Source organism: Miscanthus floridulus, chromosome 18 (assembly GCF_019320115.1).
Source record: "Miscanthus floridulus cultivar M001 chromosome 18, ASM1932011v1, whole genome shotgun sequence".
Lineage (NCBI taxonomy): Eukaryota > Viridiplantae > Streptophyta > Magnoliopsida > Poales > Poaceae > Miscanthus > Miscanthus floridulus.
Window position 1 is genome coordinate 79,234,094 of NC_089597.1, and position 24,243 is coordinate 79,258,336.

At 44.7% G+C, this 24,243-nt stretch overlaps 3 protein-coding genes across 3 annotated transcripts; 1 reads left to right on the forward strand and 2 right to left on the reverse strand.

The window, feature by feature from the left end:
* Positions 1–2,025: 2,025 nt before the first annotated feature.
* On the reverse strand, positions 2,026–4,177 carry LOC136524063 (predicted GPI-anchored protein 58). Its single transcript, XM_066517544.1, has 2 exons — positions 4,152–4,177; positions 2,026–2,620 (listed from the first exon to the last, which is right to left on the reverse strand). Exons 1-2 carry the CDS (start codon positions 4,175–4,177, stop codon positions 2,026–2,028), a joined length of 621 nt encoding a protein of 206 aa, XP_066373641.1.
* Positions 4,157–6,347, forward strand: LOC136520797 (cationic amino acid transporter 8, vacuolar-like). The gene has a single exon (XM_066514447.1). It carries the CDS (start codon positions 4,339–4,341, stop codon positions 6,127–6,129), a length of 1,791 nt encoding a protein of 596 aa, XP_066370544.1. The 5' UTR covers positions 4,157–4,338; the 3' UTR covers positions 6,130–6,347.
* Positions 6,348–17,241: 10,894 nt separating this feature from the next.
* On the reverse strand, positions 17,242–18,464 carry LOC136523032 (non-specific lipid-transfer protein 1-like). The gene is made up of 2 exons (XM_066516814.1): positions 18,044–18,464; positions 17,242–17,498 (listed from the first exon to the last, which is right to left on the reverse strand). Exons 1-2 carry the CDS (start codon positions 18,391–18,393, stop codon positions 17,489–17,491), a joined length of 360 nt encoding a protein of 119 aa, XP_066372911.1. The 5' UTR covers positions 18,394–18,464; the 3' UTR covers positions 17,242–17,488.
* Between the last annotated feature and the right edge of the window lie 5,779 nt (positions 18,465–24,243).

Genomic DNA, 24,243 nt, shown 5'->3' on the forward strand with positions numbered 1-24,243 from the left:
TCACTATCTAGGAGCGATGGCGATTCGAATCGATTCCTAACCAGCTGGTAATTTATTCCTTACACAAACCTCACTCACCCGCTAAAGTAAGATATTGATCACCGAGTCAACTTTCCAGGAATCTCGAGTTTGCCAGGAACCACATGTACCCGGGGGCCGACCGACTGCACTTTGGTTTTAGCATCCCGCCCCCGTGTCCTACCACACCTGCTCCAGCACAGTGCGTTGCGGGCAATCTACTCGGCCCGAAAAATCTCCCAGCTTCGCGGTCGGAAGGTACTTTATCCGGCCAGCTAAATGTAAGGCATGCGTTCAACATGACTCGAGGCCCAACAACGGTCGGTCCTTAATCGACATAGACGGAAAGCACTACAGTCCAAAACTCTGCAAGTCTCCGTCCGGTCTCAACTTCATTTAACACTTAGTTATACCATGACTTCATAGTCTTCCAAGCAGATCCAGGTAACCACCTATAACTCGCAGGTGACAGGAAATCACCTGACTTCTACCGGTCTAAGCCAGCTAAGCATTGACTCGACTGCGGATACCAGGGTGACAAGGATATAGTATAACAAAGGTAAACAAGGTATAATGCAGCAACGGTTGCAAACAACTCCTGAACGTAATGCATCAATTTAAAGTAAAGCATTTAATTAAATAATTGCAAACCAGGAGAAAAATGCTCCGGGGCTTGCCTCTCTCGAAGGAGCTCGGACGGTGATCTGGGCACTCCGGAAGTTCCTCAACGTCCTCCTCGTCGGCTTCTGGCACTTCCTGCTGCTGCACCTCGAACTGCTCCTCGGGCTCCTCGGGTATGACGACTGGGTTCTTGGTTTGCGATCCTGTATGATGCAATGCGCGTAAGTGATTATGCAAACGGTGCATTGAAGGAGATGAATGCAATGGATATGTTTAAATGCAAGGTAGTCAACATCATCCAAGAAATTATACTACAAGCACATGTCATCTACTGCATTCTCTTCTACTACTAATATGTTTAAGTCAACACACCTTATCAAATGCTTCAAAGATACACCAAAGCTATTATTATTAACTAACCTTGTATTAAAGAGGATTATTTTATTTCCTTTTTAATTAGGGCTACAACAGCAATCTATATTTCTGGTGCTTATAAAAATCTGAGAAAATTACAGTAGCATGGTACTACTCTAATTAGACTACCATCAGATTTTCATGGTGTTTGAATGAGTGGATTAGCCTACACAAAAATAACAAGCTATGACATGATTTTGTACATGAAAATACTTTGTACTGTGAAAAGTGTCAAACCACAGAGTTAGTATTTTTCCTATGTTCTTCATAGCATACAATGACTGTACAAAATTTATCACATGTATGTTTTATACAAAGTTTGCTCTCTAGCAAAAATAACAGAAATCAGCTATTAAAGGGACTTGAACTACACCTCAAAATTTTCCCACAACACATGCATGAAACATATTTTTCCTAGGAAATACATGACATAAGAAGATTAACAAACTTGGAATCATATTTTTCTGAAGCCTATGGATTTTTTCTACATATTTTTCAAGTTATCAGCAATATTCATGATTAAATGAAATTCTACAGCAAAGTATCTCAAAATGACATGCACCATTTTTCCTAAGTAGATCTGATGATAAGGAACCTAGCAAAATTTGTTTCAATAAATTTGGAGCAAATTTGAGTACCCAAACAATTTTCAAACCATTTCAAATTTCAAATAATAAAGAATAAATGAAAAACAATGCATTTAAACGATACTGGGCCAGCCCGCTGGAAATCAGCTGGCCCATGGCCACTTTTGGCCCGCGCGGTCCGAGCAAAAGGGGAGCGCAGCGGCCTGGCAGGGGCTTCGGCCCACGGCCGCTTTGGCCCAGCTCGGCCGAAGAGAAGGGGACACGCCGGCGCCGAGACTACGCGGCGGCGCGGCTCGGCCAGCGACCGGCGGCCATCTCCAGCCATGGCAGGGCGAGCAAGCGAGCGCATGGGATGCGCGAGAAGACGGCGAGCGCGGTAGGGTAGCTAGGCGAGGCTGGAGAAGAGAAGGAAGACGACTTCCATGGCGGCCGAGCACGGCGGCGCCATGGCCGTCGGTGGCGAGGCTCGGGGAGGCTCAACCTGAGTTCGGAAGGCGGCGCAAGCGTGAGCGCGACTTGAGGGAGGGCGAGGCGGAGTTGCAGGCGCGTGATTGCCGGTCGAGGTGAGGAAGCTGCGGCGAATTGCGCCGGCGGGGGCGTGGGCGCAGCGAGCGGCAGAGCGTGAGGCTCTCGGCTCTGGAGGGGAGGAGAGGCAGCGCGGGCGGGAGTGAGCGAGCGCACGGGCACCAGCAGGTGAAGGTGGGCGCGTGGGCGCGGGGTCAGACCGCGGCTGCCGCGCGGCGGGCGACGCCGGCACATGGCCGCCACGCGGCGGGAGTTCTCTACCGCGGTCGGCGCGTGGGCGCGCGGCGAGCAGGGGAACGGCGCGGGGCTGGGCCGAGGCGAGCGCAGCGCGGGATGGCGTGAGCAGGCCGGCGCGCGAGGTGGGCCGACGCGCGCGGGCAGGTTCGCTGGCGCGCTGGGCCGGCTTCGGCAGGCGGGCCAGAAGCGAGGCGGCGGCCCGCGAAGGAGAAAAAATCCTTTTTCCAAATATAATTTTCAAGGAATTTTTAAATGCCATCTTTCAAATATTATTTTGAGCAAGAAAATGACCTCTTTTGAAAATGTACCAAAAATGAAAGTTGTTTAGAATTTAATTCTCTACAACTTTACTTTTATGACCAAAGCCAAATTCTTTCTAGATTTTGAATTGTAACATCAAAGTCCACGTTTAGCTCAAAACCCTAATTTTTTGGAATTTATTTTTGAAGCCAAATTTTGAATTAATTTGAATACAAACATTGCTCCAAAAATTGAACTAAACATTGCTAGATGATTTACAATAGTAGCCAAACATGTTTTACTAACCTAGCAAGAAAAATTCAGGACAAAACAATTCTTAAACAGGTGTATGCATCATTCAGGTTTCACGCATGTTTCAGATGTTTCAAAGCAAGGTTTCAATTGTTATTCACATGATTAGGCATGTATGATTTGGATGCTTGATGATGCATGATATGCGTGATTTGCAGTGCCTAAATGTAGGCATAACACAGGGGTGTTACAGAGGCGACAGCACCGAGCAGCTGCGCTGTCCCACGGCGAGCGTTCCTCGCGCTGGAGAAGGTGAGCAGTGGACGAGCGGCACGGTGGAGTCGACCGCGACGGTCGAATGATGTAGTGAAGAAGGTCGTGGCAAGAGAGGAGAAATGGAGAATCGGTATCCAGTTTTTTTATGGAGAAGCCATGATGGGAGCAGACGTATTGGGCTCCGCAGGCTTAGCAAGGGCACGTCTCAACGGATGAACACCCTAAGAAGAGCATTACCGAGAAAAGAAAGTCATCAAATGAAAGATTGAAGAAAACTCAACAATACTTTGCCCCTGTTCGGATGGTATGGATCTGGAGGAATTTGGATGATTTGGAGGAATTCTGGAGGAATTTGTGAGAGGAAAACACTGTTCTGGATGAAAAAAGAAGCGGATCAAGCCAGGTTTAAAGGCATGCAAACGGAGCCTTTGTTGGATAACGGTCCAATTTAGATCGGAGGGCTTATAGACATTGCTCGGAAAAAAAAATCATATCTGAAATCTGATAAATAGCATCTCCCGTCAATAAAAGGGGAATGGGAAATTGATTACTATAAATTTTCAGAGTAGTCGAATAATCGTTCTGGCAGAAAGTATAGTTTTGCTCTTTTGTCCAACATTCATGGGATATATTTGTTTGGAAGAAATGTTGTTTGTTTTTTTTTTGCATGTGCAGTAAGCATCGCACGTTGAACAGAAATGAACTCGGTGTCGGTGAAACAGCCACGCGCCACCACACTCTGAGCAGAAGTCAACAACCCCGGCCCACGAGCTAACGGAGGTTCCAATGGAGTCGAGGCCGATGTGGACGCGCGGGCCATCACGTTCGCGTCCCCTGTTTCCGGCACTATACACCGCCGTACGCCGAACTTTCCCCGTTTCTGCCTGAACGATTCGGGATCTGTTTCCGGCACTATACATCGCCCCACGATCGCACGCGCGCCCACCCTTTTTTTTTTTTAGTTTTGTTGCAGATAAATACGGCTCAACAGCCTCCACAGTCGCCATATCCACGCGCCTTCGCCCAACTCATCTCATCATAACCCTCGCAGAATCCAAACAAAGCAACCTTCTTTGTCCCAGCAGAGCGGATCGGCGATGGCTTATCGGGGGTTTAGTAGCTAACACGAAATCAATCTCTCTCCCCCTCGTCCGTCCTCACATCCGTGATGACATCGGCGGCGGTGCGGGGCGAGCCGGCGGCGGGCCGCCGGTACTGGCGGTGGAGCAAGGCTGACTTTTTCCCGGAACCCTCGTTCCAGAGCTGGCGCGCGTACGGCGGTGCGCTCCTGTCCACTGGGCCGCGACTGCGGGACCGCGTCACCAGCCGCTCATCCGAGGCCGTCGAGGCGGGGACGCTGCTCGCGCAGAGCGAGAACCCCCTCCAGCGGTGCCTGTCATGGGTGGATCTCGCCTTCCTCGGATTCGGCTCCGTCGTCGGCTCGGGCGTCTTCGTGCTCACCGGCCAGGAGGCGCGCTTCGACGCCGGCCCAGCCATCCCGCTGGCCTACGCCGCCGCTGGGTTCTCGGCGCTGCTCTCGTCCTTCTGCTACGCCGAGCTCGCCACCGAGATCCCGTCGGCCGGCGGCTCCTTCTCGTACCTGCGCGTCGAGCTTGGGGACCTGGCCGCGTTCATCGCCGCGGGGAACATCCTGCTCGAGGCCGTGGTGGGCGCCGCCGGCCTGGGCCGGTCCTGGACGTCGTACCTTGCGGCGCTCATCGGCCGCGACAGCGACGCGCTCCGCATCCACGTGCCCACGCTCGCCGACGGATTCAATCTGCTGGACCCGATCGCCGTCGTCGTCCTGTGCGCCACCTCCGCGCTCGCCGTGTCCGGCGCGCGCCTCACCTCCACCGTCAACTCGATCGCGTCCGTGGTCGGCATCGCCATCATCGCGTTCGTGTTGGCCGCGGGCTTCTCGCACTTCGAGCCCGCCAACCTCGCGCCGTCCTTCTTCCCCTTCGGCGCCGCGGGCATCTTCCGCGCCGCGGCCGTCGTGTACTGGTCCTACACGGGGTTCGACATGGTGGCCACCATGGCCGAGGAGACCAAGAACCCCGGCCGCGACGTGCCGTTGGGCCTCATCTCGTCCATGTCGGCCATCACACTCGTCTACTGCGCCATGTCCCTGGCGCTCGTGGGGATGCAGCGGTACAGCGACATTGACGCCAACGCGGCCTACTCGGTGGCGTTCGCCGCGGCCGGGATGAAGTGGGCGCGCTACATCGTGGCGCTCGGCGCGCTCAAGGGCATGACGAGCGGCCTCCTCGTCGGCGCGCTCGGCCAGGCGCGCTACACCACGCAGATCGCGCGCACGCACATGATCCCGCCCTACTTCGCGCTCGTGCACCCCAGGACCGGTACGCCCATCTACGCCACCATCGCCGTCACGCTCGGCGCCGCCTGCGTCGCGCTCTTCTCCAGCCTCGACGTGCTCGCGTCCGTCTCCTCCATCAGCACGCTCTTCGTCTTCGCGCTCGTCGCCGTCGCGCTCCTCGTCCGCCGCTACTACGTCGCGGGCACCACGTCACCCGCGCAGGCCCGCACCTTCCTCGCCTTCCTGGCGCTGATCGTCCTGTCGTCCACCGGCCTGTCCGTGTACTACAACTCGGGCTACGCTGCTCGGTGGCCCGGGTACGTGGTGTTCGGAGCCCTGTGGGCGGCCGGCACGGCGGGGCTGGCGCTGTTCGCGAAGCAGCAGCGCGCGCCCAAGGTGTACGGCGCGCCGCTCATGCCATGGCTGCCGGCAATGTCCGTCGCCACAAACCTCTTCCTGATGGGCTCTCTCGGCTCCCTGGCCTACATGCGCTTCGGCATCTGCACGGCGGCGATGCTTGTCTACTACGTGCTCTTCGGCGTGCACGCCACCTATGACATGGTGCACTCTGAAGGTCAGACGACAACGGTGGCAGACGCTTCCACCGACAGCGTGGAGCAGAGGAAGATAATGCCGGTGTGAGACAGAGGATGTTAATTTCATGGTTAATTGAGCAAAAGGTTTCATTTTTATTGTATGCCATGACTGTGTGAATTCGTAGGATAGACTTGAGTCAGGTTTGTTCAATCGGTCTAGTTGATTGGATCCCTCGTTCAGATTAGCTCATCTGTTTGCTGATTGCTGAAGCAGCTCAAACAAAAAAAAAAGGTTCGTGCAAAAGTTGATATTTCTTTTATTCACTTCGTTCTTTGGGCTAAAACCTCGTGATTCATGTCATCAATTATTTAATGTTGTTGAGTTGAAATTTAGGTTATACTAATTTATTGTGAGAAAAAAATATTTTTCGATCACTTAAAAGTATCTTGAAGTACTTCAATCTAACGTTAGCATATGTAATGTACGAGTACCTAACCAATCATAGCAACTGTTCATATGGAAGGCCCTTTCAATCAATGCGTCGAAAGCAAACAAAAAAAAGGTATACTGTGCCAATTTTGCTAAAAACAAAAGAAAATGTTAAGTCGCCTATAATGTTTTATTTGTCTACCCTTCAACTTAATATAACAGCCCAACTTTGCAAAAGAAAATAAAAGATGGGCTACAATCTGTCATAACTTTTCATTCTTCTCTGCTTTGTTTTTCAGCTGACTATTAACTTAAACTTAAAAAACATAGTGAAATATTTTATGGTTACACTTGCATTTTTTTAGTCAAAGATCACATGCTTACATTGAAATAAATGATGGGCTACAACCGGTCATAAATTTTCATACTTCTCTGCTTTGTTTACTTAAACTCATAAAACATAGTGAAATATTTTATGGTTACACTTGCCTTTGGTGAGTCAAAGATCACATGCTTACATTGATTCTGGGTTTCAGGCGCGTCCTTTTTATTAGTTTAGTGGCTCGCCTTGAGAATTAAGAATTGAGGCATGCATTTCTTGAGTAATCAGGAGGGGCCGTAGCCCCTATTGCTTAGCTTTAATGGAAATGTTAAGAAAAATAAGTGAATGCTACAAATAAATTTAAGAAACAGGAAATAAGCAAGGAAAGCAAAAGACAAATTTATATCTATATATCTATGTTTAAATATCTTATAAAGCTAATCTCCACTACAAATTATATCTCAACATGCTAGCGATCCACATCATCTTTCCCTAACTATCCACATCATCTCTACTACCAATAGTTGCGTCGTCTTAATTTCAACTTCTTAATGCAAGCTATCCACTCATCTCTAGAAAGCGCAATTACTACTTTTAGTATATATGAAATATAGAATAACTCTTATAAAGCCAATCCCCACTACAAGTTATATCTCAACATGCTAGCAATCCACATCATCTTTCACTAACTATCCACATCATCTACCATCAATAGTTGTGTCATCTCACTAACTTTCAACTTCTTAATGCAAACTATCCACTCATCTCTAGTAAGCGCAATTACTAAATTTAGTATATATGAAACATAGAATATCTCTTATAAAGCTAATCCCCACTATAAGTTATATCTCAACATCAAGTCGTCAACATCATCTTTCACTATCCACATCATCTACCACTAATAGTTTTGTCATCCCACTAACTTTCAACCACTTAGTGCAAGCCATTCACTCATCTTCAATAAGCGCAATTACTACTTTTAGTATATATGAAATATAGAAGGAATCCATATATTGCTAATTGTTTTGTCGTTCCATAATCTTATATTTAGATCTAATTCTGTTAGTTTTTTATTGGCTTTCATAACGTTGCCAAATTTTAATAAGACTGAATGTAAGAAGATGTAGGTTTAACTCATCCATGCAATCGAGTTATTTCTAAAAAAAAGTCCTGCAGCAATGCACGAGATGTCTTCTAGTTACAAAAGAGAATGGGTCCATAATTCAAAGGAAAAGACAAGCTTCTCATCCCATTAAACTAAAAGGTATAGCTCTCTAAGAAAGGACGCCTTGCAAATCTCCATGCTTGGAGGCATCATTTGAAGATCAAGTCATTTCTAGTGATAGAGATGTACAGATGGTCTAGCACATCAAAATTACTGCATTCATGAAGAAAGGAGAACCAAGCTGATCTTTTAAGAGCTCCATGTCTTTTAAGACACTCTAATCTGAATGGAAGTGAAAGTTGAGTAGTGTAAGGGACCGTGACGCCTAAGAGAGCGGGGTGAATTAGGCAACCTAAAATTTTACTCTAAACTATGGCCTCTAATTTCACCTAGTCAAAACCTATGCAAAAGATAAACTATCTAAATGTGCAACTACGGTTTTGCTAGGTTTGTTGCTATCTCTACCGCAAAAAAAGAGTTACGCAACCTAGGTTCCAAACCTATCAACTAGCCTATCACTAAGCTAGGAAAGTAAAGCACAAACCAAGATTGTAATGTAAATGCAGAAGGTAAAGAGTAAGGTAGAGATATGCAAACTCCCGTCGATGACTCTAGTATTTTTACCGAGCTATCGAGAAGAGCGCAAGCTTGCCCCTAATCCTCGTTGGAGCCCCTCGCAAGAAATCCCTTGCAAGGGCCAAGCTCCCGGTCGAGTAACTCCGTAGATAGCCCTGGGCCTTCCCCACGCGCAAATGGGTCTCCGGTGTGCCTTCCGGCAAGCTTCTCCCGGACCACTCCCCGCCACCTTCATTATCAAGCTTTCGGCCGAACCGCCGCGGGCCTTGTTCCCTTCGGTACATGGTAGCGACCACACCACAAACGCGGTTGGTGTGATCTCGCAAGACTATAAGCCCCTCCGATGTACAACAATGGTGCACGCAAGCACCGAGTGGTAAGAGGTGTGCAAACCTCACTAAACACTAGGCCTAAACCTAGAGTAAGCGCATAAGTAGTAGTCTAATCAACCTAAGCACTTCGCAAAGCATCTGTGCTAATCACCTAATAAATCACTAAGCATTATGCAAGTGGAGATCACTAAAATGGTGTATCAACACCCTTGATATGTTTCCTCAGCTCTCCACATCTGAAATGGCTGGTTGGGGGTCTATTTATAAGCCCCATAGAGAAAGTAGCAATTGGGGACAAAACCCAACATTCTATTACAGATCAGACGCTGCTGTCGTCCTGACCGAACGTGTCTGGTTATCCCGACCATTGGAGCGTGCGCGTTGATCGAACTCTGGGTTGAGTCCGGTCTCACTCGACCAGACGTGTCCGGTCACGCTGGCGCCGCTCTAGAACCTCTCTGGACTCGATCGGACATTGCACTTTGTGCATCCGGTCATCCAGTGCCACCGCATCCGGTAATGTTGAAAACATTTGTCATGATGAAGAACAGTGTCATCTGTGCGTTCGGTCACTGCTTCGCTCAGCGTCTGGTCATAGCTGTTGACGCCTGCTATTGTCGAGCAACTGATCGGACGCGTTCGGTCCTCATAGGGCCGTGTTCGGTCACCTCTGTCGAGCTCATTTCTTCGCGGTCTTCCATCTAGCTTGGTTCCCATCTTCGTGCTTGGACTTTGCTTGATATCTTGGGTCTTCTCTTGTGCTTCTAGAATCTTGCTTATGGTATTGATCATGGGATCATCATGTTGCCTTGGTCCAAGTCACGTCTTGCACCCTATTGAACTACAAAACAATTACTTGCAAATTCATTAGTCTAATTTGGTTGTGTTGGTCATCAAACACCAAAATCCAAAGTAAATGGGCCTAGGGTCCATTTTCCTTACAATCTCCCCCCTTTTTGGTGATTGATGACAACATGACCAAAGCAAGTAAATAATAAGAATTTTGGAATTTAAAAAACTATCTACTTGCTAGGATGCAATGCAAAGGGCAAGATTATATGATGCTAAAAGATACCACATGTAAATATCTTTGGAAACTTATGTTGCCCTTGCAAATGTCCTCATGTGGCATTATGGATTTAAGCCTCCCCCTAACTCCATAATCCACTATCCTCCCTTTCTCAGACCTTTACGACTTGTAAATTATTATGATCGGGCTTGCTTTTGGTCCTACAAATTCTCCCTGTTTGGAATCAAACACCAAAAAGGAAGGCATTAGTAGCACAAGGGAGGGTCAAACTTTGTGAACGTTTGTATGTGGAGTGGAATAGGTCATAAAATTTGACTCTCACATTACATAGACTAAGCTCCCCCTAAATATATGCATACATATGATGGAGAATGTAGTTTATGCATAATTGGCAAATTAATATTCAAGGGAGTTTAATCTATATAATGCATGGAGAAAACATATAAATACCAAAGTGGAATCAACATGATGATATTAGTCTAGAAATACCACATGTGGAAACCAATTTGATTTATACCACTTGCAATAGGTGGTGGATATTTGAAGTATGATGCTTAACTCCAGGGACTCCATTTTCCTTACAATGAGACTACTACACACATGATAAGCTTGAAAAGGTGTTAGTCATAAAGCATCCAATTTGTAGAGTAACCTTCCCCTAAATTTATGCACACAAGTATGGAATACTTGTAGGAGCGCATTGATTTTAGAATAAAAAATACCACTTGAAAGATGACATCTCATGAATGTGAGAATCATTTTCGAAAGTGATATTCGGGGAGAAATTATCTACAATTTGGACTTTGGAACATATTAGATGAACAATTGTAAAACAAGCTATGTGCCGTGCTCCTAAACAATTTAAACCATGTAGGTTTGCTCTAAGGATTAAGAGTGAAACCGAGCAAGCCTACCATAAGATATACCTAGTGTATGCAAGACAAAAGATTAAGCATGCAAATACAAACCTAGGCATGAAAAGGAACTAGATGCTAATTGAAATTGCAAGAAATTAAATCTAGTTACCTAACATGGGTAGAAGAATTTGGGTCCATAGTATTCACTAACCCACTTGGCAATTACCTTGACCATAATGATGCACCCCATGAAATGCACCCATTACTTTGCCAAGTCTCCAAATTCCCCAAAGTCCATCGGACTTCTCACTTCCCTTTCGGGATCCAAACCTTCTTGGTGCTCTTCATTTTGGAAATGATCTCCTTTGGCACCCAAATGCATTTGGCCTCATTATTGGCTTGCTTGTTCACCTTGATGGCCACCACCTTGTCATTTTTTTTCTTCTTCAAGAGATAAGGAGTGGAGGCTTTTTTGTCCACCTTGTTGGTGTAGGTGTTGGTGAGCTTGCTTGTTTCCTTTTTGTTTTTCTCTTTCTTCTTAGCTCCTCCCCCATTCTTCACCTTGCACTCATAGGACTTGTGGCCTTCCTTATGGCATACGTAGCAAACCACGATTTGTCCTTCATCAAGCTTCTTCACTCCCTTGACAGTGTTATCTTGATGAAATTGGGCTTGCTCCGTCTTGCCTTTCACTTGAGTCAAGTCCTTGGTGAGGCGAGACACTTCTTGCTTGAGTTGCTCATTCTCCATTGTGATCTCTTATGTGCATATATCTACAATAACTTTCTCAACACAAACTTGGTTGCACAAGGATTAGTCTAAACATAAATCATTGCAAGAAGTAGAAACATCTTTTTTAGGCATGTCAAAGATAGAACTTTTCTTTTTAGGTGCCTTGGTGAGGGTTGTACCGAGGGCTTCAAGATTAGCAACTTTATTAGTTAGCTCATCACAATGTTTGCACATGGTTTCCATTTAGCAAGAAAACTTTTATAAGCATCTTGTGAGGTAGCTATTTTTTTTAATTTTTCATTTTTCTTTACAAGTTGCTCATCATTGATTGTGCAATTATTTATGTTTGCACTAGTCTCAAGTTTCTCAATTTTAGTAGATAGCTCCATATTAAGATTGGCAAAAGTTTCATATTGTTCAATCAAAGTACTATAAGCTTGTTGTGAGCTATTTAGTTTTTCTTTTTAATTTTTCAAGCTTCTTTTGTTGACTAGTGCAAACTTTAGCAAAGTTAAGATTTCTCTTACACAACTTCATCATAAGAAGGTAGCTCATCATCACTATCACTATCATTATCGTTATCACTAGGGATAGGCTTTTTGTTACCTCGTGCCATAAGGCACACACGTGATGTGCTTGATGATGAGTGCTTGTGCCCACGCTTCTTGTGGTGGTCTTCTTCTTTACTTGAAGAATCATCCCATGACCTTATTTATGTGAGGGCTTTGTCCTTGCACACCTTCTTCTTTGTCTTGGGTGTGGGCTTGTTTGGACAAACTTCCACAAAGTGCCCCAACTCGCGGCATCCATAGCATCCTTTCTTTCTTTGCTCATTTCTTTGATTGGTGAAGATGAAATCTTGAATTTGGATGGGCACACCCTTGACATTGAGCCTTTGGATCTTCTTCTCCACCTTGTTGATAAGTTTGATTGATTCTTCATCAAGGTTGGAGGTGGAGGATGAAGATTGATTATCATCACTTGAATCATCATCATCATCATCATCATCATTATCATCATCCTCATCTTCTTTTTCATCTTCACTTGAGGAGCTTGAACTTGAGCTTGTCTCAACTTGTTTGCCCTTCATCTTCTTTTTCTCACTACATGTGAGAGCTTTGCCTTTGCTTGATGATGAGGCTTCTTCTTGATCCATCTTCCGTGACATTTCAAATGCCACTATCTTGCCAATGACTATGGTTGGGGTCATGGTGCTCAAGTCCTCCATGTTGTGAAGGATGGTGATAATGCTTGCATATTTCTTTTGTGGTGGCACGGAGATGATCTTCCTCACAATGTCTGCATCATCTATCTTTGATAATCCTATTGAATGGAGCTCATTGATAATTAGATTCAAACGAGAATACATATCACAAACAAGCTCATCATCATTCATTTTATAGGAATCATAATTTTGTTTAGCTAGACAATGTTTTTGCTCATGGATATTAGTTGTGCCGTCATGGAGCTCTTGGAGTTTTAACCAAATTTCATGTGCCGTATTTAAAGTGAACACTTGATTAAACATATCCATGCTAAAAGATTCAAACAAGCAATTTTTAGCTCTAGCATTGAAATGAATTTCTTTTTCTTCACTTTTGTGGGTTTATCGGGATTCTTAATGGGTTTCATCCTGTCATGAGTGACTCTCCAAACACCCAAATTTACCACCTCAAGGTGACAAGCCATTCTAGCTTTATAGTAGGGGAAGTTAGTGTCGTCAAAGTGCGGAGGCCTAGAGGTATCCATCCCAACCACTCTAAATAGCGTCGGCTCAACGGCGGTGAAGCCAAAGGTCCAAATTGAGCCAACCGTCTCTGATACCACTTGTAAGGGACTATGACACCTAAGAGGGGGGTGAATTAGGCAACTTAAAATTCTACTCTAAACTATGGCCTCTAATTTCACCTAGTTAAAACCTATGCAAAAGATAAACTATTGTGCAACTATGGTTTTGCTAGGTGTGTTGCGATCTCTATCGCAAAAAAAGAATTACGCAACCTAGGTTCCAAACCTATCAACTAGCCTATCACTAAGCTAGGAAAGTAAAGCACAAACCAAGATTGCAATGTAAATGCGGAAGCTAAAGAGTAAGGTAGAGATATGCAAACTCCCGTCGATGACTACGGTATTTTTACCGAGGTATCGAGAAGCGCACAAGCTTCCCCCTAGTCCTCGTTGGAGCCCCTCGCAAGGAATCCCTCGTAAGGGCCAAGCTTCCGGTCAGGTAACTCCGTGGATAGCCCTGGGACTTCCCCATGCGCAAGTGGATCTCCAGTGTGCCTTTCGGCAAGCCTTTCTCGGACCGTTCCCCACCGTCTTCACTATCAAGCTTCCGGCCGAACCGTCGCGGGCCTTGTTCGCTTCGATACACAGTGGCCGCCATACCACAAACGTAGTTGGTCTGATCTCGCAAGACTACAAGCCCTCTAATGTACAACAATGGTACGCGCAAGCACCGAGTGGTAAGAGGTGTGCAAACCTCACTAAACACTAGGCCTAAACCTAGAGCAAGCGCATAAGCGGTGGTCTAATCAACCTAAGCACTTTGCAAAGCACCTACACTAATCACCTAATAAATCACTAAGCACTATGCAAGTGGAGATCACTAAAATAGTGTATCAACACCCTTGATATGTTTCCTCAGCTCTTCATATCTCAAATGGCCGGTGGGGGGTCCATTTATAAGCCCCATAGAGAAACTAGCCATTGGGGACAAAACCCAGCATTCTACTACTGACCGGACGCTGCTGTCGTCCTAACCGGACACGTCTAGTTGTCCCGACCATTGGAGCGCACGTGTTGATCGGACTTTGGGCCGAGTCTGGTCTCACTCGATTGGATGCGTCCGATCGTGCTGGCACCGCTCTAGAAACCTCTTTGGACTCACTCGGACGCTGCACTTTGTGCGTTCGGTCATCCAGTGCCGCCGTGTCCGGTCACGCTGAAAACATTTGTCGTGACAAAGAACAGTGTCATCTGTGTGTCCGGTCACTGCTTCGCTCAGCGTCCGATCACAGCTGCTGACGCCTGCTGTTGCCGAGCAACTGATCGGATGCATCTAGTCCTCATGGGGCCACATCCGGTCACCTCTGCCGAGATCGTTTCTTTGCAATCTTGCGTCTGGCTTGGTTCCCATCTTCGTGCTTGGACTTTGCTTGATATCTTGGGTCTTCTCTTGTGCTTCTAGGGTCATGCTTATGGTATTGATCATGGGATCATCATGTCGTCTTTGTCCAAGTCACGTCTTGCACCCTATTGAACTACAAAACAATTACTTGCAAATTCATTAGTCCAATTTGGTTATGTTGATCATCAAACACCAAAATCCAAAGTAATGGGCCTAGGGTCCATTTTCCTTACAAGTAGACTCCAACAATTCCTGGTGAAGGCACAATTCAAGAAGAGGTGATTAAGAGTTTCTTGCACTACATTGTGGTAGAGAACACAATTATAATATCCATGTACATATTCTTCCTTTTTCGAATATTCCTCGTACTTAATATGCAATTGAGGAGCAGCCAAAAGAAAACCTTGTTTTTGGGCAAGCAAAAAGAATTCGAAAGCCAGATAAAACTATCATGCACATGAACATGCCCAATAAGAGCCCTATTAGATTTTCAAGATGGAAACCCGATAGAATCACCATCCGGTCAGATACTAGCAAGGGCTAGGTCACCCAAGGCCACACACGACCAAGACATGCAATGGAATAATCACCAAACAGCAAGGCCGACCAACAGGTCAACAATGCGGTGTATACACTCGTTCTTTGTCTGTGAAACACCCACGAACGCAGATTGAGCTGCAAGGGTGTTGTAAGAATGGCAAAGCCACCTAGAACACCAACAAATCTTGTCAAAAGAGTATGAAGCTCTCTAATTCTGACTGAAATTTTGGCAATACATGGGTGTGAAACAAGTTGAAGCTTCCCGTGACTCATTACTTGTGGTGCAACAGCATGGCAAAGTGTTTAAATGTTTTAATGGGTCATTGAATGTCCATTTAGATAAAAGCCTAAAGGTCATATCTTATTTTCACGAATTTTCTATACATAATATAACTAGGCATAAGAATGTTAGAGCCAATAGTTTAGCACAACAAGCATTTGGTTGTTATTTGTGAAGGGCAATTTGTAGTTGTTGAACAACCTATGCTTGAAAGTGTTGATGTATAGTATCGACAAACCAAACAATCCGGTTTCATTAGGGCATTGCTATTGCTGAGTCACTATCCACACCGGATGGTCCAGTTGATGATGCCGAATGGTCCAGTTTTAACAAAAGAAATGGTGTTTTGGTCATGAGTTCTAAAATTGTTAGCGAGGTCAATAGTAATGGTTGGAGGCAACCTATTGCTAATTACTTACAAAATCCTAGTAATAGGGTTGAGTGGAACATTCGGCGTTCAGCTTTCAAATTTGCTTTGATTGACGATATTTTGTATCGACGAACTAATGAAGGTGTACTACTCAAATGTTTGGTTAAATTTAAGACTCAGCTGGCAAAGGGTGATGTTCGTGAAGATATTTGTGGAACACATCAATCAACTTGAAAGATGAAGGCGTGAACTAATTGAATTTATTACTAAGCATATGGTAAGTTTAATACTACTTAGACTTTGACTATAGATTAGGGGACATCATTCATATCTAAAGAGGTACATGTGTTTGTCGATTCTTATAAGATTAAGTTGATCAATTTAGCTCCATATTATCCTCGGGCCAATGGTCACGCCAAGTCAAGCAATAAGATTTTAATCAAATTTATAAAGAATACATGGAGTACAATCTTAAGCATTTGCATAAGGTTTTGTCTGAGGCTTTATGGGCTCATGTAACTAGACATGGTGCTATAAAAGTTACTCTTTTTTGAGCTTGTATATGGACAAGATACTATTTTACATGTTGAGGTAATTCCGGACGCTTGAAAGGAGATATTAAAATATAAGGCATATGTGGCTAGAGTGTACTTATAATAAGGCCAAGTTTAAGTCTTTTCAATTAGGAGATCTGCTTTGAAAGACTATCTTATAATTGAGTCAAAAGAGAATAAGTTTGTATTTGTATGTGGTCTCCAAGCTACTCCCTTTGTCCCACTATATCTGTCATTTTGGCAGTTTATTTGAATGTCTAAGTTTACAGGATGCTGCATGCATCTAGATACACCCTATATTCAGGTTAAGAGAATCTTTGTTGTACTTGCATGAGCCTGCCAAAGGTTAATCGATCTGCTATCCACATGCTGTAGTGTTCTAGTTTGTGGCCATGTTTTATGCCACAACACAACTAAGGGTTAGATACACCGTATGTTCAGGTTAAGAGAATCTTTATTGTACTTGCATGAGCCTGCTGAAGGTTGATCGATCTGCTATCCACATGCTGTAGTGTACTAGTTTGTGGCCATGTTTTACGCCACAACACAACTAAGGGTCTGTTGGGACTTTAGACCTCTAAACTTTAATTTCGAGCTAAAACTCCCAACAGTGGTCTAAAATTAGCTCTAAACTTTAGCCCACCTCATATTAAAGCTTTAGACCTCAAAAGTGAGCTAAAATACTCTAAAGTTTTTAGAGCTAAAAAAAATGATTGTTCTTGTTAAGACAGCTAGAGAAGTAAGGCCACAGGCCCACGGTACGATTACTTCTTAATTATCTGGATGCAATTGTTGTAAAAGTGAATTAAGCAGCTAAAAGTGTGGTCGCGCGACTAGGATCGGTGTTCAGCGAGAAAGAGCTACCGCAATACGATAAGCGTGAATACATGCGACATTGAGTTGACATTATAAATGGATCACAGCAGTATGTATATATAGTTGATTAGTTGCATACACGAGTACTGGCGAGATTAACACAGATAGAACAAGCCAACGACGGCATCACACGATTACAGGCAAACAGTACTAAACAGTACAGCATCACCAAATCCGTTTATTCTAGTAACTCAGTGCAGCTGCAGTATACTAGTAGGGCACTGATCATCACCATCCGTCGTATGGATTCTGATAAGGGAACAGGATCCCTTCATTCAATCCTGCCAATACAAACAGGACAAATAGGTGACGATCAAATTTGTAAGTTACTCCAAAAGGCTACTCCATCCGTCCTACGAAACTTGATTTACTAGGATTCAAAGAGTTGTCACAAAAACTTGATTTTAGCTTTTGAAACTAGGTTGGGCACCTTAAGACTGCGGTATATATGCATGTCTTTGTACATTACTTTTATTTAGCGGTTTATTCTTTAATTATTCGATAAATAGAGATGCATGAATAATTTCAACCTAGCACTAATCTGTCCTATATAAATATAGTAAAACATCAAATTTTTTAGATGGAGTACGTACCCTAACTATTTGGATTTCTCATGCGGTGTACGTACCCTAACTATTAGTATAGCGTTACATGCATGTCAATATACTGTCATCTGGAGTACTGACTAGCTATTCATTCCTCTCTCAAAAAAGTTTGAACGAATGTTTCAGGCCCTCGAAACATGTGCCCGGTGCAAGCCACGCACGGATGCATGGTGTACGTACGTGCCGGTCGATCGTCTGTGCAGTTGTGTTGGAGTACTCACTCGTCGCAGTCGATGTCGGGGGTGATCTTGTAGGAGATCGGGACGCCGCAGTCGCCGGGCAGCGCCTGCGCCGCGGGCAGTTGGGCGTGGACCTGAAGGTAGGCCGCCTTGAGGCACCGGCACGTGGCCTGCCTCCCGGGCCTGGTGTCCGCGGCCGCGTAGAGGGCCCTCACGCCGCCGCAGCACTGGTCGCTGGGCAGGGGTGCGTTGCCCTGCAGGAAGGGCAGGCACGGCGACAGGTCGTTGAGCACGTCGGGGCACGAGATGTCGGCCGCGGCCTGGACCGCCAGCATCGCCACCACCAGGAGGACTGCAATGCCCGAGCTAGTCTTCATGGCTGCTGGTGACATGGCTGGGTGACACCAGTGAGAGGAGCTAGCTAGCTGATCCTGCTTGTTGGTAACTGTGTGTGATGCTGGTGCTACTGGCTCAGCATGATATGGTATTTATAGGGCGCGAGATCATCAGGAGGTTTCAAACGGTAGTGGTTGAAGTTTCAAAGCGTGGGAAGCGTTGAATTTTGGTGGCCGGTGCAGATTCCTTGCTCATTAGTTCAGTTTTTATTTTCCAAATACTAAATATTTAGTCTTTAGACCTTCAAGGAGTAATGCAGATGCGTAGGTTTCTAAAAGAGACGGTGCAGTAGGTTTAGCTCTTTTGAGGTAGGTATTCCGTTAGAGGACGACGTCGAGGCTCTTGGGGAGATACTCATCAGCTTGGTTCGCAACAAACATTTTTTGAAAACAAAAAAAAAAAACCCAAGTGCTCTGGTCTGGTCTCTGCGTAGCTCCTCACCTGGCCTCTGTATTCCAGTCCAGGTCCAGGCTCATGCGGCGCACCCGCGTCTCCCACAGATGACAGACCCACACTGATGGCGTGTCCCGGATTACTCTGTTCATGCCATTTGTGCCGAGCTCCAGCCTCCAGAGCAATCTCGCAGAAACCGCACAAACCAGCAGCAGCTGTTAAAGATCATGCATATCTAGTGAACTGTTCTTCTGCTCATTTTTTTATAAAAATATAAGGATTTTATTCCAGTTTCTATAAGATTTTTGCAGTGAACAATGTATTATGATAGAGTTTCAGTGTCCGGTTGATAAAGAAAAGTTCTTTAAAAGCAACAAAAGTGTGAGACCGTATGACTAGTAGCACACTGAACTCAGCCACATATTCTTGATGAAAATCTCCATTAGCTACGGTCTCCATCACTCAGCATGTCTCTTCAAATTTGGTTGGTTGGACTAATGGACTCCTTTTCAAATGTGGACTAGATCGCGTCTAGCAGATCGTCCTGAAAATAATTTGTGAATAAGAGTGTAATGGTTTTACTAAAAAATACATCATTTCAGACAAACCATATAGACTAAAAGGTTGCGCTTGCTCCCACTTAAATTTGAGATTATGGTTTTCGGTCTACTTGTTGTAACTATGTTTGGAAAAAAATAGTCATATGTATTGGTGGTTGTAAGCCAAATGCTATGTGAACAATCCTCCAAATAAATTGTACTACAAGAAACTCAAAGAACAAATGATGGATGGTTTACTACACTTTTCATGACCCCACCAATTTCATTTAGAAGATTATCATTTGTAAAAATCACCCCTTTATTAAGAACCAAACAAACATCTTGACTCTTAGAGGTAACTTGAGCTTCCATAGTAAATAAATTAGGGGCTTTGCAATTTACTAAGGGTCCTTTTAACAGAGTGATTGTTCATAGAGTTGCACAAATGCCACTAATGTGACTAGTTCATTCCATTTAATATAAGTAGGTTATCCTCCCCACTAGCGTTCTACTAAAAGAAATATTAAGAAATGTGATGCTAAAAACACGAGCAATTGTTATATGTTTCTTTCTGTGACATAATATAAAGATGATTCTATTCTTCGAGGATGAAGTTTCCTAACCATTTATCCCCCAAGATTCTAACTTGAGCACCACTATAAAGGTTAAATGTCGAGAACCCTGAGAATTGTTTTTGACCTTCATAAGGTATAACATAACTTGTGAATCCCTTGGTTTCCAATATGCTTACCCAAAGCTTCGTTTTTCATGTAGTTCTTCCTAATATAAATTCTTGCCACACTCTCTTCATTGATAAGTTTGTAAAGTCAATTAGATAAGTTTGTAAAGTCATTACTAATTAAGAATCAATTTTGTACCTCAAGATTTGTAATTCCTAAGCTACCTTATTCTTTGGTAGCCATAAAATCCTCCATTTTGTGAACCAATACTTTTTTATATGGTTGTCTCCTTATCAGAAAAAAGGTAGACTTATAATAGTCTAGCTTTTAAGAATACATGTTGGTACTTGAAAGGACCTAGGATGCCGCCTAGAGGGGGGGTGAATAGGCGTTTCTGAAAATTAACACCTTTAAATGCGGAAACGATAAGTAAAGAGAGTTTCCAAAATGGAAACTCCAAATAACGAGTAGTACCACCCCTCACAAGTTAGCCACAGAGTATATAAAAGATACTAAATAAATCTAGGAGCCAAATGCCTGCAACCAAAGAGTTAGAACACAATACAATTCAGTTTGGCGCAGGGGCTAATACCGGATGTGTCCGGTATGTATACCGGACGTGTCCGGTATTCACGACTTCAGTGGAACAGCCCCGAATTTGCTCCTTTTGATTTCTATCTTCAATCCAAACTGCAGGAAACTATTAGAGATAGTAATATACACAGAGTACCTGCAGAATAGCTAAAGCAACACAAATATCAAATGAAATGCGAATTGAGACACGATATTTGTTTTATCGAAGTTCGGACTCGTTTGAGTCCTACTCTCCGTTGAGGGGGCTGCGGGCGACCCAGCAAAGGTCAGCCCTAGAGGATACCACGAAGGTCACTCTAGCCGGAGTCTTTTCCAACTCCTTTTCCTCCTTCCACTAAATGATTCCGAGGCGGCGGAATTGACCGTTACAAACTTTCCGAAGCAACCATAATCTCTCGGTTGCTCTCCAGCGACGCCTAGCCGTCTAGGACCGAAGAGTCCAAGAGTAACAAATGTGAATCACGAGATTGACAATATGCACAAGTGCTCAAGTGGTGGCTTGCTCTCTTTTTCAAATTCTTTCTCAACCCACAAATTGATTTTGCAATTTGGATCACACACTCACTAAGAGAGGGTTTAGGAGAGTTGGCAAGGCTCAAAAACGTGTGTCTATCTCAGCAGAATCAGTAGCCTCCAAAGGTGGAGGCTTGGAGGTATTTATAGCCCCCTTGAAAAACTAGCCGTTTTATAGCCGTTGCAATACCGGACACGTCCGGTATGCATATCGGACACGTCCGGTATGACTCATACTGCGTCAACGGTAACTAAGTTACAGTGAAGTTGTGAGGCGTCGGAACTCCCGAAGAACGCCGGGACTTCCGGCCGTCGGAACTTTCGACTCAAGTCGAAACCCCCGACCCTCAGCAATTTTGAAAAACATGTAACTGAGTTAAAGTTAGTGAGGTGTCGGAACTCCCGACACATGTCGGAACTCCCGACCGTCGGAACTCCCGACTTACGTCGAAACTCCCGACCCTCAAGGCTTTTGAAAACTAGCCGTTGGCTTCTTGGTCATCCATACCGGACACGTCCGGTATGAATACCGGACACGTCCGGTATGACCAGAACAGTGAACCCTCCAAGTTAGTTGAAGTGCGAGACGTCGGAACTCTCGACCCATGCCGGGACTCCCGACCGTCGGAACTCCCGACCTACGTCGGGACTCCCGACGAACCAACCCGAGAAGAACAATTTAACAGCTGCTGGGCAAATACCGGACACGTCCGGTGTGAATACCGGACACGTCCGGTATTGCCAGACCAGCAACAAATCAGTTAGCTCTTTTGTCGCTCAAATTCTCAAAACTCACATGGGTTGGCTTGAGCACTTATGAAACATTATCTATCAATATGATGTATCCCTCTTAATAGTACGGCATACCTATTAAACTCAAGATCAAAGGAAAAATGAATTTATACCACTTGAGTTGATTTCTTTTGAATTGATGCCGTCCCTTCCAATCTTCATCAAGTAAGGGTGCTAACAAGTTGATGTTGATCTTTTCACTTGAGCATAGCCATCTTGAGCATGTGACTTGATTCCATTCATCAAATTTGAATAATCTCAAATGTATCAAGTCACTTCCATCAAATACTTCATTATAGATTTGATTCTTCACATCAATATGACCATCTTAGCTTGATTAGTACCTCAACTAAATGCAAGTACTTTCTTCTTCACCCTAGCTAGGTTCTTCGGTCGCCAAGCCGTCGCTTGCCCTTCACCCTTGCTTAGTACCTCGAAGCCTTTCCTTGCTATCTTCACCATCTCAAGCCATCAAGTCACATCTTGTTGTTGAATCATCCATTCATATGTATTGTTATCTTTTTCATTTTAATTTAGCAAGCTTCAAATATGAGACCATTCCATATGCAATCCCTCATGTCTCATTAACTAATAATCACGAGCTTGCTTTCACATAGTACATGGAAATCCCACAATAAATAAGCCTTCACATGAATTCCATTTGCATAGTTGTCTTGTGCTTGAACTAGATTGTTTATGCAACAACACATCATTTTGGCTTTCACTAAGTACCTGTGAGATAACCTATTACCTGTCCACACTTAGCAAACGGGTTAGTCCTTTAATCACGCTGTCATACAATCATCCAAAACCCACTAAAGGGCTAGATGCATTTTCAGTACTTCAATGGACATAATGTCATGGTAAGACTACTGTCGATGTTTGACCACCGATAGCCTGCCACGGGGGTACCCGGGGCAGTATGTTCAGGCTTCAGCGTATGCAGAACTCGATGGTTAACGCAAGAGACAGTCGATTTATCCTGGTTCAGGCCCTCAATCGTAGGCCGAGTAATAGCCCTACGTCCAGTTGGTGTTAGCTTTTGCGTTGGATTGATTATGAAGTGTCCTGTTGTACAATTGTTCTGTCGAACTCCCGATCTAAGGAGCCCTGCCCTCCTTTATATAGTCAGGAGGTCAGAGTCCTAGTCAGTTTATAATGAGAATTCCTAGTAGGATTACAGAGTAACACTGCGACTAAGATTACAGGGGAAGAATCCTAATTAGACTAGGTCTTCTCCCTTCCTTGCGGGGTATCCCGTGGGTCCTGCACCGACAAGCCCCCGAGCACTTCATGGTTGAGTTCTGGAAGCCTCATCTTGTTCCTTCAAATCTTGTCGAGCAGGAACAAGCGTCGTCCGAGTGCTTTCTCAATCGAAACCGTGTAGCGCTTCGTGAGATCTTTGCGTGGTGCGTACCTTTTTGAAGAAAAAAATACTCCCATTTGGACGTAGCCCCGAGCCTCTTGCTGTTTGGCACAAGGAGCTTGAGGGTCTTTTCTTGAAATCTTCCTGATTCTTCGTTGAAGGGTTCTCCGACTTCTTTGTTGAGAAGAGCTCTGATTTAGCTTTGTTCGGGTTCTTTTTGTTGGAAAGAGCTCGGATATAGCTATGCCCGGGCTCTTTTTATCTTGTGGCCCTGAAGCCGTCTGTCTTGAAGAAGCATTCTGAGTGATGTGCGCTTTTTTGGAGAAAAAAGTGCACTCACTGAGTGTAGCCCCTGAGCCTCTTCCTATTTGGAACAAAAAGTTGGAGGGTCTTGAATCTGAGTTGTTCGATAGATCTGTATACCTCTCCTTTTGCAGCCCCCGAGCATATATCCGGGTTGTTTTGTTCAGGAGGAACTCGGAAGCAAAGTTTTGGCGTATCCTCTGGTAGTCTACTGTTGTCAGATGTAATTGTATGGTGGTGGTTGAGTGTAAATGCCTTTCGTTCACGGGTTGTACTGTGTCGGTATATTCTTCCGAATATGCCCGTCTTTGAGTACTGTTCCCTCTCGCCTGAGTCTTCCATTATTGAGTCATGTCTTTTCACTATGTCCTTTGTTAGGCTTATTTCGTTGGTACTCCTAGTCCATGTGCACCGCTCCTTTGATCTATAAATACCCTCCTGGAGTGCTTGTTTTCATCCATTGAACATTCTGTTAAAACCTTTGTGATCATTAACATGGTAGTTTGTGAAGTAGAGCAGCCCCCGGGCGTGTTTTGTAGTTCCTATGTGTCTTGTCATAGCTGGAGGAAGTCTTGTGATAGGGATTAGAGGTAGGCTAATCCCGCAGCAGCATTGTATCAGGATGTACGTGGCAGTAGTTGGAGGAAGTCTTGTGATGTGGACTTC